At 36.8% G+C, this 16,350-nt stretch overlaps 1 protein-coding gene across 1 annotated transcript; it reads right to left on the bottom strand.

The window, feature by feature from the left end:
* Positions 1-1,092: 1,092 nt before the first annotated feature.
* LOC110092161 (BAHD acyltransferase DCR-like) lies at positions 1,093-3,546 on the bottom strand. The gene is made up of 2 exons (XM_020816577.2): positions 2,988-3,546; positions 1,093-2,340 (listed from the first exon to the last, which is right to left on the bottom strand). The coding sequence occupies exons 1-2, from the start codon at positions 3,474-3,476 to the stop codon at positions 1,450-1,452; spliced, it is 1,380 nt and encodes a 459-aa protein (XP_020672236.1). The 5' UTR covers positions 3,477-3,546; the 3' UTR covers positions 1,093-1,449.
* Between the last annotated feature and the right edge of the window lie 12,804 nt (positions 3,547-16,350).

Below are 16,350 nucleotides of genomic sequence, written 5' to 3'. Positions count from 1 at the left end.
TCTACTTTCTTAATACTCTAGCACTACTAGATCACCATTCTACATGCAAAGAGTGTTAAGAAAATAATTTCATGTTAAATTTGATTTCATTAATATTTTTATTTAGGATTTCTTATTGCCTCATACTTATTCATATAATATATATATCTCTCTCTCTTTTTTATGCTTCTAGTACTACACCATATATTTTTATTTTTTAAGCATTCAAGAACCATCTTATTTTAATCATCCATATATATGTTTTTGGTTCATATCTTTTTCTCATTGTGATGTTTCTTTTGTTGTTTTTTTTTTTCTTACAAATAATACAATATTATTGGTTTTATAACACATTGAGGTAATAAGAGAAGCACTAATAGATCAAATTAAGGAAATCTCAATAAAAATCAATTGATATTTCATTGATTGCCTTAATACATTAATCTTGATGGAAATGAGAAATGAGAAATGAGAAATGAGAAAAAAGGAAATAGTCAAGCTAATCACCCATGTAACATTCCTTTCTTTTAAGTAATATCATTAAACCACCTAACTACATTTGATAAATAATACTTGTTGCCTTCTAAAAAATCCACGGCGTTAAATAGAAATAGAATTTAACGTCCTAGATTTATTCGAAGATCAAATAAATAAATAAGATAGAGGGTTGAAACTTCATAAATAAATTACATTGCTATATACTTAATAATAAACCACCGAATAGGCCCTTAATTATGTTTTCCTATTATTTATTTGTCTAATAAATATAACATAATGGAGACTCGTTACTATCAAAAGTCTATCATTACATTTTAAAAGTTTTTTGTATATTTATGATGTTTGAAATTAAACATCTCCTAAATTCATCATTGACTCATGACTCGGCTATGAGAGTAGATATATTATATTTAGCTTATGTTATAAAAGACAGAGATAGGTCTAAAAAGAATTGATTAAAAAGTATTATAAATAAAATTTGTATTAGATTTAAATGAGAAATTGTTTCGTACTAGAATAGAATAGATAAAAAAGATTCATATAGTTGACACCAAGTAGTGTAATAATAATTTTATAAAATTAGAAGTATCATTTTGCAAATTCACCTCACATATATATAATGAAATGAACCCAAATCACTTATTTATAGCACAATCATGCCTCAACACTCCCCAACAGTCTTACACAATGAAAATTAGTTCTCATTCAACACCATTGAAAATAAAAATAAAGCCTTAACCACGGCAAATTATTACGTTCGGTGTCCGGATTCGTCCGGACACCAATCCAGACGCGCCACATCACCCAAATACACCAGGACCTAATATATTCGGGTGATGGGGCGACGTCCGTAATAATTCGCCCTTGACCACACCTCTTATTCCTCCTCCTTCCCACATATACTCCCCAACTCCCAACAACTACAAATACACAAATCTTAAATACTAAAATTGCTTCAACACTAGCTCATCATCACGGCTCATCTCCTCCGGCGACGAGAAACTCTCCATCGTTCTCCAGATTCTCCATGGCCTGCCCATCCAGCGTCAGCTCCACATCAATCCCCTTCCCCCCGTCCCTCCCTGGATACAAGTACATCATGCCATCGAACTTATTGTTCTTGCCGCTCCTCACTCTTTCCGGCCGCCCGAATCCGAAATCCACGTCGTAGACACGAAACCTCGGCGAACTCCCAACCGCGACGCAATTTATGCCGGCGTCGGTGAAATAGAACATCTTCGGCTTCGATTCGTACTCTTCTAGCCTCGCTTGAATCGCGGCGGCGTCGTGGGCTTCGATTGCTTGTTGCAATAGTCCGGCGGCGAATTCGGGCGGGGCGGTGAGAAGGGGATGAATGGCGGTGCCGGTGAAAACGGCTTGGATTACGTTTCCGAAGTAGGAATCTGGGAGTGGAGGACGGAGGCGGGAGCGGCAGTCGGCGAAGACGGCGAAGATGGTGATGGAATCGGGAGGGAGGCGACGTGCGCGGGAGATGGAGCGCCAGGCGTGTGCGGCGAGGGATTTGAAGGTGGAGAAGGGTTTGGTTCCGGCGGGAAGAGAGGAGTTGATGGCGGATTTGAGGCGGAGGATTGTGGATTCGGGGAAGGAGAAGACGCGAGCGCGGAGGGAGGAAGGAGGAGAAGGGTTAGGGTCTGCGAGCTCGTGGGCGGCAGGGGAGATCGGGAGGCTGAGGGGGACGCGGGTCGATCGGGCCAGGGATCGGTTGTGGACTGGGCTTGCGGAGATGGGCTCACCGCGGGTCAGCTCGGCCCAAGAAGTCATGAAATGCCACGTGGAATTTCCGTCCAGAATGGCGTGGTTGAAGGCGCAGCCAAGGGCAATACCGTCCTTCAGCTTTGTCAACTGTTGTTTAAAAAATAAATAATTAAAAGCAAAATTTTTATTTCAATAATGCTAATTTTCACATAAATTTTAAATGAAAAACTGAAAATTGAATTTTCAAAAATTAAAAATTAGCTTAGAAATTGGTCTTTAATTTTAATAAATTTATGATCACGATAGTTTAAATAAAGACAATACATTTTGGTGTATTTAATTTCTGAACTTGCAGGTTAATTAACTCTAATTCTTCTTTAAAAAAATTAATTTGATAAATAGAACACAAATATTATCTTATTCAATCATATTAGACTCCATAATAATTCAATAATTTCTTTTATATGAGTATTTCCAGCACTCATTGTTTAACAATTTGAACTGAACAATTTTTCAAATTGTTATTAAAATTATATATATATTTTTTCAATTATTGAATTTATACATTGAAAATAAAAATATTAGAAATTTGATAAAAGTGAAAAATAGGAATTGATATTTGAACAGAATTTTAAATTTTTAGTGAAAATTTGAAAAAAAAAAAGAAGTAAAGTGGTAATTTTGTAAATAAATAGATTTGATGTTTTCTTTTTCTTGTGTGTGACAGTGTGAGTGTTGATTTCCTGAAGCGGAGAGAAATAGGGACAGAAAAAAGAAGGGGGAGATTGTTCAACCTGAACGGCGACTAACGGTCGGCTAAATCCCTCGAGGTTCATAACGCCAGTATACGGCACCAATTCCTTCATAAGCTCCTCCGGCGCTTCTCCCTCCGCCAGGTCCGCCACCACCACCTCCTCCGCTTCCGCCTCCACCACCTCCACCCCTCCCTCTGTTCCCTCACACTCAACATACAGCGCTCTATCTTCCTCCTCCTGCACCAATTTTCCGGCGAGCGGATAGAACTCCTCCAACACCTCCGCCAATGCCTCCTTCATTTTCCCCACAACAACAGCAAACTCCTCCGCCCCTTGTTTGTAAACCAAAAGCTTCTGATTGTAGTAAAATGTGATGTAGGGAAGGTCGAAAGTCGCCAGCGCTACCTTCGGGTTCGCCGTCGGCTTCCTCGGCTGCACACTTGATTTTTCTGTTATCTTAACTGCCCTCTCTGGCTTTGCCGCGCCGCCGCCGGCCTCCGCAGCTTGCTTCCCGTTTTCAACGGCCATGATGCAACGGGAAGAGAAAGAGAGAGAGAGAGAGAGACAGTTGTGGCCTAGCTAGGTAAGTTGAAGGAGATTCAAGGTTAGAGCTAGTTAAATAGCTGAAGAGCCATAGCAAAGATTAATATATTTTAATTAATATTTCATTAATTTAGGTCCCAAAATAATCTATTTTATTTTGAGAATAACATAATATATAAAAAAATAAATTAAATTTATATTGCATTAATTAAAAATAAACCTAATAATTTTAAAAATCAACTTACTTTTATTATTAATAATCAAAAAATATATAATAAACTAGTTTTTTTTTTTGACAAATCTTAAAAAAATTAATAAATTTAAATTTTAATTTAATTATAAGTCAAATGTTTGGATAATTTTACTACTAAAGTTAGAGTGGTCCAATAAATCGTCTAATGATATTATAATTTAAATATTATTTGTTTCTCTCATCATTAAATTCAATATTGACTAAAAAGTCATTAAATTTAATACATTTAAATATTTCTAATATCTCAAAAATTAAGGTTTCTATATTTCAATTAAATAAAAAAAATTAAGAGCGGCGGTGGAATTTAGATTTTATGGGAATTATTTTATTTTATTTTTCTGAAAATCATTTATGAGCTTTATTAGTGGGTTGTTGAGAGCATTGAATAGATTTTGTAGCTTCTTAGGGAGCTTTACAGCGATAAGGGTGGAGAGGAAGGTGAGTACCGTTGGGTTGATATTAGGCCTCCCAACCATAAAGGAGGTGCATTTAATTTGTTTAATCTTTCCCATTTTCTACCCTAAATTTGCATCAATATCATTTATTAATATAATTTTTTTTTATTATTTACACCAAAATTATGTAAAAATAAAAATGACAAATTTATTTTCTTGATTTTTAAGCCCTATAAATTCAACTTTTCTTAGATAGATCTCGATCCGACCTATCTTTGTGGCTCATAAATCAATCACAAGAGAAGAAAAAAATTGCATAATCATTTATGAATTAGTAAAATCAAGAAATTATTATTTTAGAATAAGCGGGGGAAGAATTTTTTTCATGTTATTATGATCTTTGCACGTATTTTACTCATATTTTAGATTAAATTTATGCATGTTGTATGAGTCATGACATTAGTCCCTATTAATTTTTTTAATTTTCATGTTTGAAAGTAACAAATCAATGTAATTTTTTTTTTAGGAACTGGGGTATCTACCGCTGTCACCCTCGAAGAGGAGGCGCTTGACAGAGTAATAAACCACTCGACAGGCCTGGCGGCAACCAGACCACGCACTTATTTTCTCTCCACTTAAGAAGTCGCGCCGCTTGAGAGAGGAATCAAACGTGGGTGGGGGGTTTTACAAATTAATGTAAATTATATTATAACTCCTCTTCATATGACTCTCCAAAATTCAATGAGATGAGAGAGAAACATTAGATCTAAGAAAGAGAGAGGAGAGAGAACAATATAATTCTATTTTTTAACTATTGACTTTTCATATAATTTTATACTTCTATTATTCTGATCATTTCTAAAAATAATTCATGTTATAACTGATACATCGTAAAAAATTTATCTTGATCGGGTACGAATCTCGAGGCAAAATCAAGTTGGAAATTTAAAAAATTAAATCGGAGACAATATGAATTCTTATTTCAGCAAACTTACAGTTGAACTGAGCACCTCGGAAACACAAACCCAACGACACCAAAATCGACTCAATCCGAGCCCAAATGAGTCCAAATCAAAGACTCGAAGCATTTTTTGAAGGATTGAACCACAATTTGGGTTACCAAATGATCTCCAATCATGACATGCTTATAGTCGAATCGAGCAGCTCGACGAGACGAATTCAACGAGCCCAAGATCATCAAATTCATATATCATTAAGACAGTCAAATATCTATTGAACGATGCATGATTAAGATCGGTCGTCCATTCCAAACACTCCAAATTTATCATTGATCTTCCACTTATTTACAAGCAATGCAACTCAAGAATTTTATAAATAGAACCCCATTTCCTCATGAAGGAAGGGAAGAAGCCAAGAGAGAAGAAGAAAGAAAGCTCCAGTCGCCTAGCTCCTCGACCACTGCCGGAGTACTACCGCGCCACCGCCGTAGTGTTGTCGCACCACCGTCGGATCACCAAGGGACGCCGGAGTGCTGCCGCACCACCGCCGGAGTGCTGCCGCACCACTGTCGTAGTTCTACGCACCACCGCCGGACCACCAAGGGACGCTGGAGTGCTGTCGCACCACCGACGGACCACCAAGGGACGCCGAAGTGCCATCTGAAGCTTAAGTTCCCCCTGACACTAAAGTTCCACTGCCGATCCACTGCCTGACACCGGAGTGCTGCCGGACCACCACCTGACAGTGGAGTGACGTTGGACTTTTGCAAAACTCTCAGTTGATATTTATAATCTGGTCGTCTTCAAGGACGTGTCAGATCATTGTACTTTCCTCAAATTTTAGTGGAATCATTTTCAACTGGGCTAGGCCCGTGGTTTTTTTCCCTTTCGGGGTTTTTCACGTAAAAAATATTATGTTTTTTGTGTGTGAGCTGGATATCCGTGCAATGCTAAGACGTAAAATTATAACTCTATCGCCGCATATATAAATTGATTTCATAAAAAAACTGTTTTTCATAACAATTTAAAAAAAATAACCTTCTAATAATTTTTATAAAAAAAACTGCAACAGTTTCTAACAGATAGATAATCTTTATGATTTATGCTTTCAATTTTCCATATTTTGACTGCTGTTATTTTAGAGCAAAATGTTGCCTTAGTTTACATCTTCAAAGCTGGCCCATCATAACCCTTTTCGAATATTATTTTGGTCAGCACATGTGCGGCCTTTATTGTCGTCTTGAATGCACTCTAAATAAAATTTATATCTAAGCATCCTCGTATAAAATAATAAGACTCCTGATGAAATTTGAAAATTATTTTATGAAAATATCCTCATACCATTTTTAATTATAAAGAGTCTAAAAATTGGATAATTTACATTAAAATATTTATAAGTAGAAAATAAATAATGGGATTGTTGCATGCTAGAATATACGGAACAATTATTACGTCCTCTGACCGGACGTAGAGCTACGTTCGGCCGCCAATAACATGTTGTCAGGTGCTCTTACTCTTTACCGCGCGGCCCGACGACTTGGCCCGGAGCGGAACCCGGGAATGCTATGTTCGCGATTTTCTCGGTATTGCTCGGTATTTGCTCGGTATTTGCTAGATATTGCTTTGCAAAAATGAGAAATACCGCTCTGTGAAGACCAATACCATGCAAATACCGAGTTGTACCAAGTTTGTTTACAATTCAGTACAACTCGGTACAACTCAGTATTTGCTCAGGATTTGCTCGGTATTGCTAGGGATTTGCTCGGTATTGCTAGGTGTTTGCTCGATATTGCTAGAAAAAACTCGGTACAACTCGGTATTTGTTCGGTATTGCTAGGTATTTGCTCGGTATTGGTTATTGCCGAGCAAAATTGACCAATATCGAGCAATCTTGGGTCCGTTCAGGGTCGGGTTGTCGGGGCGATCGATAAATAATGAAAACGCGTGGCGCGATTCTACTGGCGACCGAACGTAGAGTTGCGTACGTTCACCAGACCAAATAAAAGTTCAGAATATACGTGGCAATAAAGTTAAAAATGTTCATCTTAATATTGTACATATACCTGAACTTTTATGTGGAATTAAAACACTATAAAAGAGAAAAACTTGGCCCAGTTGAAATGATTCAACTAGTATTCGATTAGATTATAAGTGACTAACTCATCATTGACATTGAGGATGATTAGATTACAATAATAATCAATCGTCGGGTTGAAATCCCATTACAGACAGAGATCGGAAATCCGGCGATGTTTAGTGGTTGGGTGGAAATTCGGCTTCAATTGATTATCTGACAGAAGTTCGGCGTCGGTCGGCAGTCCAGCAGAAGTACAACATCAGTCGGCAATCAGGTAGAAATCCGGCGTCAATTGGAAGCCGTGAGTAGAAATCCGACCGTGATCGAGGAGGAGTAGTATGGTGGCATGAGAACTCAAATTTCTCTTCTTGCTTGTGTCAACTTATATGAGAAATGATGGGTGTATTTATAATTTTCTAAGAGTGGTGTGGCCAGTAAATATGAGGAAGATCAAGAATAAATTAAAAGTTGTTTGAATGGACGACCAATGTTGAATTTGTTTATCGTGGACCATTTATTGGGCATTTGAATGTCTTAATGATAACAAAATTCAACGATCTTTGGCTCGTTGGATTTGTCTCGTTGAGCCGCTCAATTCAACTATAAACATGTCACTTTTTGAAAATGAATGGTAATCCAAATTATGGTTTGAACCTTACTAGCGTGCATTGGGTCTTTAAATTGGACTCATTTGAGTTCAGATTGAGTCGAATTTGGTGTCGTTGGGTTCGTATTTACGAAGCATTTAGTTCGACTGTAAGTTTGCAGAATCATAGCTCAGATCGTCCCAAATTTAATTTTTGAAGTTTCCAAAATATCAACTTATTAAATTTTATTTACATTTTCCAAAAAAAAAAACATAGAACATGCTATTTCTGATAACAGGATGTAGATAGCATAGTCGCCAGAGCGGCCAGCATTTAATTAACTGGTAGTTGTGAGGAATAGGATAATTTTTTTTGTTGGATGGATGAGAAGTACTGTATACGAGTTGAGTCAAGTTTTTGCTTAATCGAGCCAGACTCGCTCAACTAGTCCTCGGTCCGCGTGAAAATAATGAGGCCCGAGTTCGACTCGAATGCCAAAGCTTGATAAGAAAAAAGTTCGAGCTTGACTCATTTTTGTAGCTTGAATTTTTTTTTTTTTTGAATGTAGACAATAAATAAGTAGGTTAATATGAATGTTGATGTGCCTATTTAAACGATGACGCATCTATTGATATTTATTGAGCCGATGAGCCAAGTCGGGCCAATCTAGAGCTCTTGCTCCTATAAAATATGAACTCAAATTTAAGCTTTGATATGTCATGTAAAAATTAGCTTGATCGGGCACAAATCTTGAGGCAAAAGTTAGTTGGAAATTTCAAAAATTAATTTTGGGAGCACCCGAACTCCGATTTCAGCGAGCTTACAGTCAAACTGAGCGTCTCGGAAATACGAACCCAACGACACCAAGATCAACCCAATCCGAGCCCAAATGAGTCCGAATCAAGGGCTCAAAGCGCTGTTGGAAGGTTCAAACCGCAATTTGAGTTACCAAACGGTCTCTGATTTTGACGAGCTTATACTCGAATCGAACGGTATCGACGAGACGAATCCAACGAGCCAAGATTGGCCGAATTCTGACATCATTAAGGCCTCCAAATGTCCACAAACGGTGCATGATCAAATGATTCGATTATCGACCGTCCATTCAAACACACTCCTAATTCGCCCTTGATCTCACGCCTATTTCGGGCTATGCCCTTCCAGAAAAATTATAAATTAGAGCCTCATCTACACCAAGGGGACTCAAGTGAAGAGAGAGAAGAAGAAGAGAAGAAGGAGAGGAGAAAGGAGAAAAAGAGATTCCTCACCTCCTCGACCACCGCCGGAGCTCTTCATGCCGCCTGAAGACGCCGAAACTCTGCCGGATTTTTAGGAAACGCCGGGAATTTGCAGAACTTTGTAATTTTGAGAGAAGTTGGTTGTAAATTGATCGTCTTGATTTGTAAGACGGATCAACCTTTGTACTTCAAACAAATACTAGTGGAACTTTGCAACTGGGCGAGGCCCCGTGATTTTTTCCCTCTTTTGCGTTTTCCACATAAAAACCTTGGTGTTCACTTTCTCTTTTCTGTTTGTGTGCGGAATACTCGTGCAACGCTAAGACGAATATTTCCTAACTTTTTTTGCCGCGTATATTCTAGCACGCAACAAGCTTGAACTCGAAATCGTGGGTCAATAAGATCAAATTGCAAGCTCGCTAGCGGGTCGAATTCAAGTCGGCTCACAAGCCAGCTTGATTCACTTACACACTTAGGATAGAAATGAGTCAAGGGCAATGTCTACATACATTGCATATTGTATATTTTACTATTATAAAATTTCGGTGTATCATAAACCAACATTTAGTGAAGATATATAAAGAGACTATTGCTTTGTATGGGACTACTTTCTTCGAGCTTTCCAAAGTAATTTTTTAGTGCAAAAATTTCTTGAACAACAAAATTATGTACTAAAAAGCTACTTTATAAAATAATAATAAAATTGTCCTAAATGAAACCTATATCATGAACTGTGGGCCATAAGGCTGTTAAAACCGGGTCACGGGTCGGGTTCAGGTCCAACCCTAAATTGACCGACACTGTTCAACCCGAACCAAACCCGAACCGACCCACTTCGGGATCGGGTCAACACGAACCCGACCCGATTCGAATATATTTTATTAAATTTTTTATTTAATTCAATTTATTTAAATCTAAATCAAATTAAGGTAATATTTACTTTAATTAATCTAAAATAAATCAAGATTAATTTAATTTGGGTAATAATATTTATAATTTTTTGAAATATCATTTACTTATTTCATAAAAATTCATTAAAATCCTCCTAAATTAATTAAAAACGGATCAAACTGGGTTGATTTCGGGTTTCCGGGTCAACCCGAACCCGAGCCGGTTCGGGTCAACCCAAAAATTTTCGGGGTTCGGGTCGGGTCAAATATTAACACCCCTAGTGGGCCACATTTGCTACCTCACAACATGAGGTGGGCCCCATCATTATATAAAGGGTGGTTGGCTAAAGCAAAAGTAGTAAGGGGGAGATAAAGCTAAGAATAAATTTCTTAGAAACAAGAAGCCTTTATGATGCTATAACTAATGAAAAGAAGCCACCGCCCCATCACCCATCCTAAAATAAAGTTTACCATTGCATGATTATCATTGTTGTAAAACCCTAATGACATAAACATAAGCATGTCTTGCATTAATCATCATTCCACATTAGAGGAGGAATTTCATGGAAAAGTTGAAGTTTTTATTATGTAATCAAATCTCTAATGCTTGTATACAATATTAATGGTTAAAATTTCCAAATGCTTACTCAAATTTTATGCTTTTACAATAAAAAACACCTTCAATTTAGGCCTCGTTTGATAGCAGCAGGAGTTTTGGTGAGAAACAGTGGTTCCAAAACTGTCTTTTACGAACGGAGAAGCAAAAATAAAAAGCTTCGCAAATCAGTATGATAATGGAGGTTTGAAAAACACAGTTTTGTAAAATTTATGCATTCAAACAACAACCGATATCTTTTTTTCACGTTTCAGAACGGAAATGACACTAATTACGCCCAACCAGACCAACCCTTAAGAGTTTTGGAAATAACTTATTCCCCCACTAAACCTAAATAAATCAAAATAATCTTCATATCTTCTGCATCTTCGTGAAGTAAGATCTATTTGAAGACATCTCAAGCTTGCAGATCGCTTGTCATGGTTGCATAATTAATTTCTTAATTAGCTCAAGAGCTTGAAGATTGAAATTATGAGGAGGAAAACTAGGAATTCTTGTAGCATTTAGAATTCTATTCCCCTTTAAACAATAGAGATCTCTCGCTGCCGAAACATCACAACTCTTCCTAGACTCGCAGCACTACGAACAAAACTCCATTTATGCAAAAGCGCAATAAAAAGGAATTGAGAGCAGTAATGATAAAAGTAAAACCAAGTACACTAAATAAGAAACAAGCATGAAGAAGTCATGTGCAGTGGGACCTAAGGTGGTATAAATCAGAAGGAAGCTTGATACATCCTTTAAAAATTATCTTGATCGGGAACGAATCTTGAGGCAAAATCATGTTGGAAACTTCCAAAATTAAAATTGGGACCATCTTAACTGATTTCAAAAAACTTATAGTCGAACTGAGCGTCTCGGAAATATGAACCCAACGACACCAATTCGACTCAATCTGAGCCCAAATGGGTCCAAATCAAGGGTCGTCGACAATCATCGGTCGGTCGAAGGTCCAACGGCAGTCGGCGGCCGAGCGGCGGTCCGACGAAGGTCGGCATGAAGTCCGACGACGGTTGTCGGCCGAGGGAAAATTCGATAGTGGACGGTAGCCAGGCAGTGGTCCGACGACCGGGCGGTGGTCCAACGAAGGTCAGGTTGAAGTCCGGCAGTGGTCGTCGCCGGGCGAACTTCCGGTGGTGGTCGGCGGACAGGCGGTGGTCCGACGAAGGTCGGGCTAAAGTCCGACGGCGATCCGGCAGCGATCGGCGGCCGTTGATTCCCCTGATCATATAGAGTTTTTCAACAGTTTAAGTGCTCTAATGATGTCAGAATTCAGCAATCTTGGGCTCGTTGGATTTGTATCTCCGAGCCGCTCGATTTGACTATAAGCATGTCATATTTTTGTATCATTTTGTTATCCGAATAATACCTTGTCCCTTCCAAATGTGGTCCGAGCCTCCGATTTGGAACCATTTGAGCTTGGGTTGGATTGATTTTGGTGTCGTTAGGTTCACCTCTTTGAGATGTTCAGTTTGACTATAAGTTTGCTGATATTGGAATTCAGATGATCCTAAATTTAATTTTAAAAGTTTCCAACTTCAATATGCCTCTAGATTCGTGCTCGATCAAAGTAATTCTTTTGGAAGTATCAATATTAATCAGAAAAAGGAAAAAAAAAAAAACTTTACCCAAAATTCCATTCAGCACAAACATAGAGACCAATGCGGAGATGAACATAAAGGCCAGCCTGCTTCACCAACTTTATAAACCGCACAAGGGCATACCTTTCCCCAAAGTAGTGCTACAATCAATTTACAGAAACCAAAACTCAGAGAAAACTATCAAAACCAAGCAAGAAACAAGCATGTATAAGTCTTGTTTAAGTGAACCATAGGTGTTGCTAATGGAGCCATTGAGAAGTATCGCCTCCTTAAAAAAGCTGAGTTTTGAGGAAATTAATGAGCTGGTTTCATTTCCAAATAAGGCAGAGGCAGAGCAGTGGTTTCTGAAAGTTAGAAGTCCTTACATCCCATGTAAGCTTCCCTCCCTCTTATCCCCAGCGACCCAGGATTCGTCAGGACTGCAGGATCGGGACGAGATGGGTGGCTTCGGCGTCGGGGCTGGCTGATTCGTCGCGGAAGATCGTCTAATGGAGATTTGCGGTCAAGAATAAAGTCGGCTAGGGCACGAAAGTAGGAGATGGAAGAGCGGGAGCTTTACGAGGGGTCATGTTTAGCTAGCGGTTTGAAAATCGCTACTACAAAATATTGTGATAATTTAAATTTTGTTATACTGAATTTAGTAGCGGTTAATATCTATCTATAACGGCTGTTTTAAAACCGCTGCTATAAAATGCTGCAAAAATATGAACTTTTTGATAGTGTTCGTTCATCATTCATTAATTATGCTACTCTTATTTGTTTAGAATTTTAACAACATTAAACACACATATCTGATTAATACTTGCATGTAAGCAATATGACTTAAGACAATTGCATTTGAACGCTATCACCGAGTTGCTCTATATAGCCTGATTAAACACTTGAGAGTTTCTCTTATTTCGGAAAAATTATTGCGTCCGGGCAGCTGTATCGAGCGGTAATGAGCGTTACCGCTGTCGGTATCGAGCGGTACTAAGTGTTACCGCTGTCGGTACCAAACTCGATACCGAGCGTCAAGTGATGCGACGCATTTTTATTGGTCTATGAACACGTTAATCTCTCCTTATTTCGGCTGTTTAATCTCTCTCTCTGTGGCTAATGCAATGAATCATTGAATCTATTAGGAGTGTCTGGCTGGATCTTTCTAAATCCGGCCAAAACAAACAGGTCTTCTCGGCTCACACGCCTCTCTCTTGCTCGTAAACCTTGCAGTTTTGGTGTAGCATCACCATTTTAGATAGATATAATGACGCTGCTTTTCTTCTCCTTAGAAAAGATACATATCATTAAACTAAACCACTAAAACATTAATTATGGTGTCTTTTCTATGCTTGTCAGTTGTCACTAGCATATTTTATGCTTTTCTCTTTTTTGTTACACAGAGTTTTGTTGGGATTGAAGGAAATAAACCACAAAACAAATTAGAAAGTAAAAGAATTTAAAATAAAAGGACATCAAGATTTAATGAGTAAAAATTTGAAATACGGGAAAAAAAATACGGAGCAACATTACACCAAGGAATTCACTATAAAAATTGAGAGATGTAAGTATATATATCTATTCTTTGTCGTTCTATGCTTGCTTCTCTTCACTCTTACATTGTTCGCACACTCTAAACATAAGAGAAAGTCAAGTAAATAATACAAATGAACGCCACCCTTAAGAAAAACGAGAAAGAAAAAACTCTTCATAGCGCCAAGGCGCTCGGGTACACAACCTACGTACGTTGTGCCAAAAACAATCAGATGCAAAGCATCTGAATCCATGCAAATAGGGGGAGAACCCCTCTCCTCCAACGAGCATGACAAATTGAATTGATGTCTGAGGTGAAAGTGCAACCTGATTGATTATCACAATCAGATTCCACACATAACTAATAAGTTTAGCTTGATAAGTCTTCTTTTAGGGAATCTGAGCTCATGTCATTCGCAAAGTGAATTGACATAATAGTTATTGTATTTGTGAGGAAGATGAAATTGAAAGGAAGATGTTCTAAAATATTGTATTCTCAATAGGCTACATCACACAGGCTACATCACACAATGATAATTTATAGGCTTATTTGTTGAGGTACAAAATAAATAAGAGGAAAAAAATGTTCGATGTGGAGGTAGTTAGCACAGCTATGTATTGGGTACCCACACCCACATTCACACCCACCAACATACCTGGGCATGGGTGGATATGGGTACGCTCATGACCTCCTGGGTGTGTATTCAACATCAGAGGACAAAATGATTTACATTACTAATCACCATATGCATGCAATATATTACAATAATCCTTACTACGCATTGCGCAACACTGAACCACATCACGATCATGATAAATTTTGATTTGTGGCTTGAAAGTTTGAAGTCAGAGAAAATGACAAAAAAAAATCCTCAATGCCATGAATCGTTGGTAGACTGCATTCAAGAAGCATGTAAAGTGATTTGGTGTGGGTGCGTATGACATCCCGAAAGTCACTATAGCTGGGCGTGGATACCCAACCAGGACCCCATGTAAAGCTTTGGTAGTTAGTGATGATTGTTGAGGTCATCTACTCAAATTAGAAGATGGCCATGTTTGATTAGCGAGGACAATGGGTTGGTGATTTGGAACTACGAGAGGAGGGTCGTAAGATCTTGAAGGGTTGATAATAATGGTTGCCAAGATTGAGTGAAGGGTTAAAAATATTAGTTCAAATATATACATCATGAGGAATACAAACTCAATTTTGCCTCTTTCAATTTTTTTCTCAACCAAATAATAAAAATTAGTGTCAATATTCTGTTAGATTATAAAATTATTTTCTTAATTTAAAAATTTTTAAATAAATGAAAAAAAAGGTACAGTCAAATGTCCAAATCGTCCCCAGCTAACGACTCTCTATTTTGTATTTTTTTTGGCTCATTCAAACCGTGAAAGGAGACTCATTACCAAACCCGACGCATTGGTTGCTTCAAATCTCGGTTTCTTTTAAGGATCCCCAAATTATTCTCTGCGGAGATCGAACATTGAACGTTGTATGGAGATCAATCAGAATCCGCGACGTCATCTGTACCAAGCAGTATGAGCCACCGAATAAAGAGTGACGTGGCACACTCTGATTAATCTTCAGTGCTCACAAAGAATAATTAATCCAGAATCCTACACTCCTTAAAATTATAATATATTATAATTTATGATATTTAAAATATCAAATTATATATATATATATATATATATATATATTTTTTTTTCTTTATTAAATATCAAATTATATATTTAATTATTTATTTTCCCTAAAATTTATAAGTAAATAAATAATATTACAGTGCCCATTGCGTTTAGTATGATTTGCCTCTACGGAATCAACTCTGCCACTCAGATCTTCGCCGGCCATCTCGGCAACATCCAGCTATCCGCGGTGGCTATCGGCCTCTCCGTCATCTTTCTTTTCACCTTTGGCTTCCTCGTAAGTACTCTACTTCCTACAAATTATTGTAATTAAATTTATCATAAGAATTTTTTAAAAATTTATTTATAAAGTATAATAGAATTTAAATCATTATATATAGGTAAATTGGTATTAATAATATTTTTCATATTATTTAGAAATTAATTATTATATAATTAAATAGAAAATTTTGTGTGTTATATATTTAATTAAATAATAATTCATAGAATGCATGCAAATCCTCCTTAAGTTATGAAAAAAATTAGTTAAGGATATTCTTATTAATTTTTGCTAGGATAAATTTTAAAATTATTGATTTATTAAAATAAATGTAAAATGAATATGATTGGTTGTTCATATATTTTAGTTATCTTAAGAAAATAAACATAATAATATTAAGATCAATCTAACCTTATTTTTTTAATTATTTAGTTTATATTTTCAATTTAAAAAGAAAAAAAATAAAAACATGTATAAAAAAAAATAAATATTTTGAATACTTTTTTAACTAATTCAATGTGGGTAAATATAAGAAATGAAAAAAAAAAAAAGATATTAATACGCGTTTATTTATTTTTATAAAGTCTTAATTGGCATTTGTGGATATTCAAAGCAAGAATTCTCTTAGCTGAGACATTATTACCTTATTTAAAAATTAAAAATATATATTTTATTTTTAGATTTATTTTTCCTCCACTTTTTGCTTTTCTTAGGAAAAATTAGATAAATAAATTATCCGAATCTTCATCAAATTATAATTTAGAATTTATTTGAGACAACTTCATTACTATAATTACAGAAAGGACCTTGTTGTTATCCAAA

Source organism: Dendrobium catenatum, unplaced genomic scaffold (genome assembly GCF_001605985.2).
Source record: "Dendrobium catenatum unplaced genomic scaffold, ASM160598v2 fragScaff_scaffold_665, whole genome shotgun sequence".
Lineage (NCBI taxonomy): Eukaryota > Viridiplantae > Streptophyta > Magnoliopsida > Asparagales > Orchidaceae > Dendrobium > Dendrobium catenatum.
The sequence above is the reverse complement of the archived record's forward strand: the minus strand, read 5'-3'. Positions and strand labels throughout refer to the sequence as shown.

Excerpts from the sequence above, each read along its gene's own strand:
- LOC110092161 (XM_020816577.2), bottom strand. The coding sequence starts at position 3,476 with ATGGCCGTTGAAAACGGGAAGCAAGCTGCGGAGGCCGGCGGCGGCGCG. Across the intron at positions 2,341-2,987 it reads GACCGTTAGTCGCCGTTCAG|TTGACAAAGCTGAAGGACGG; the intron begins GTTGAACAATCT and ends TTTAAACAACAG.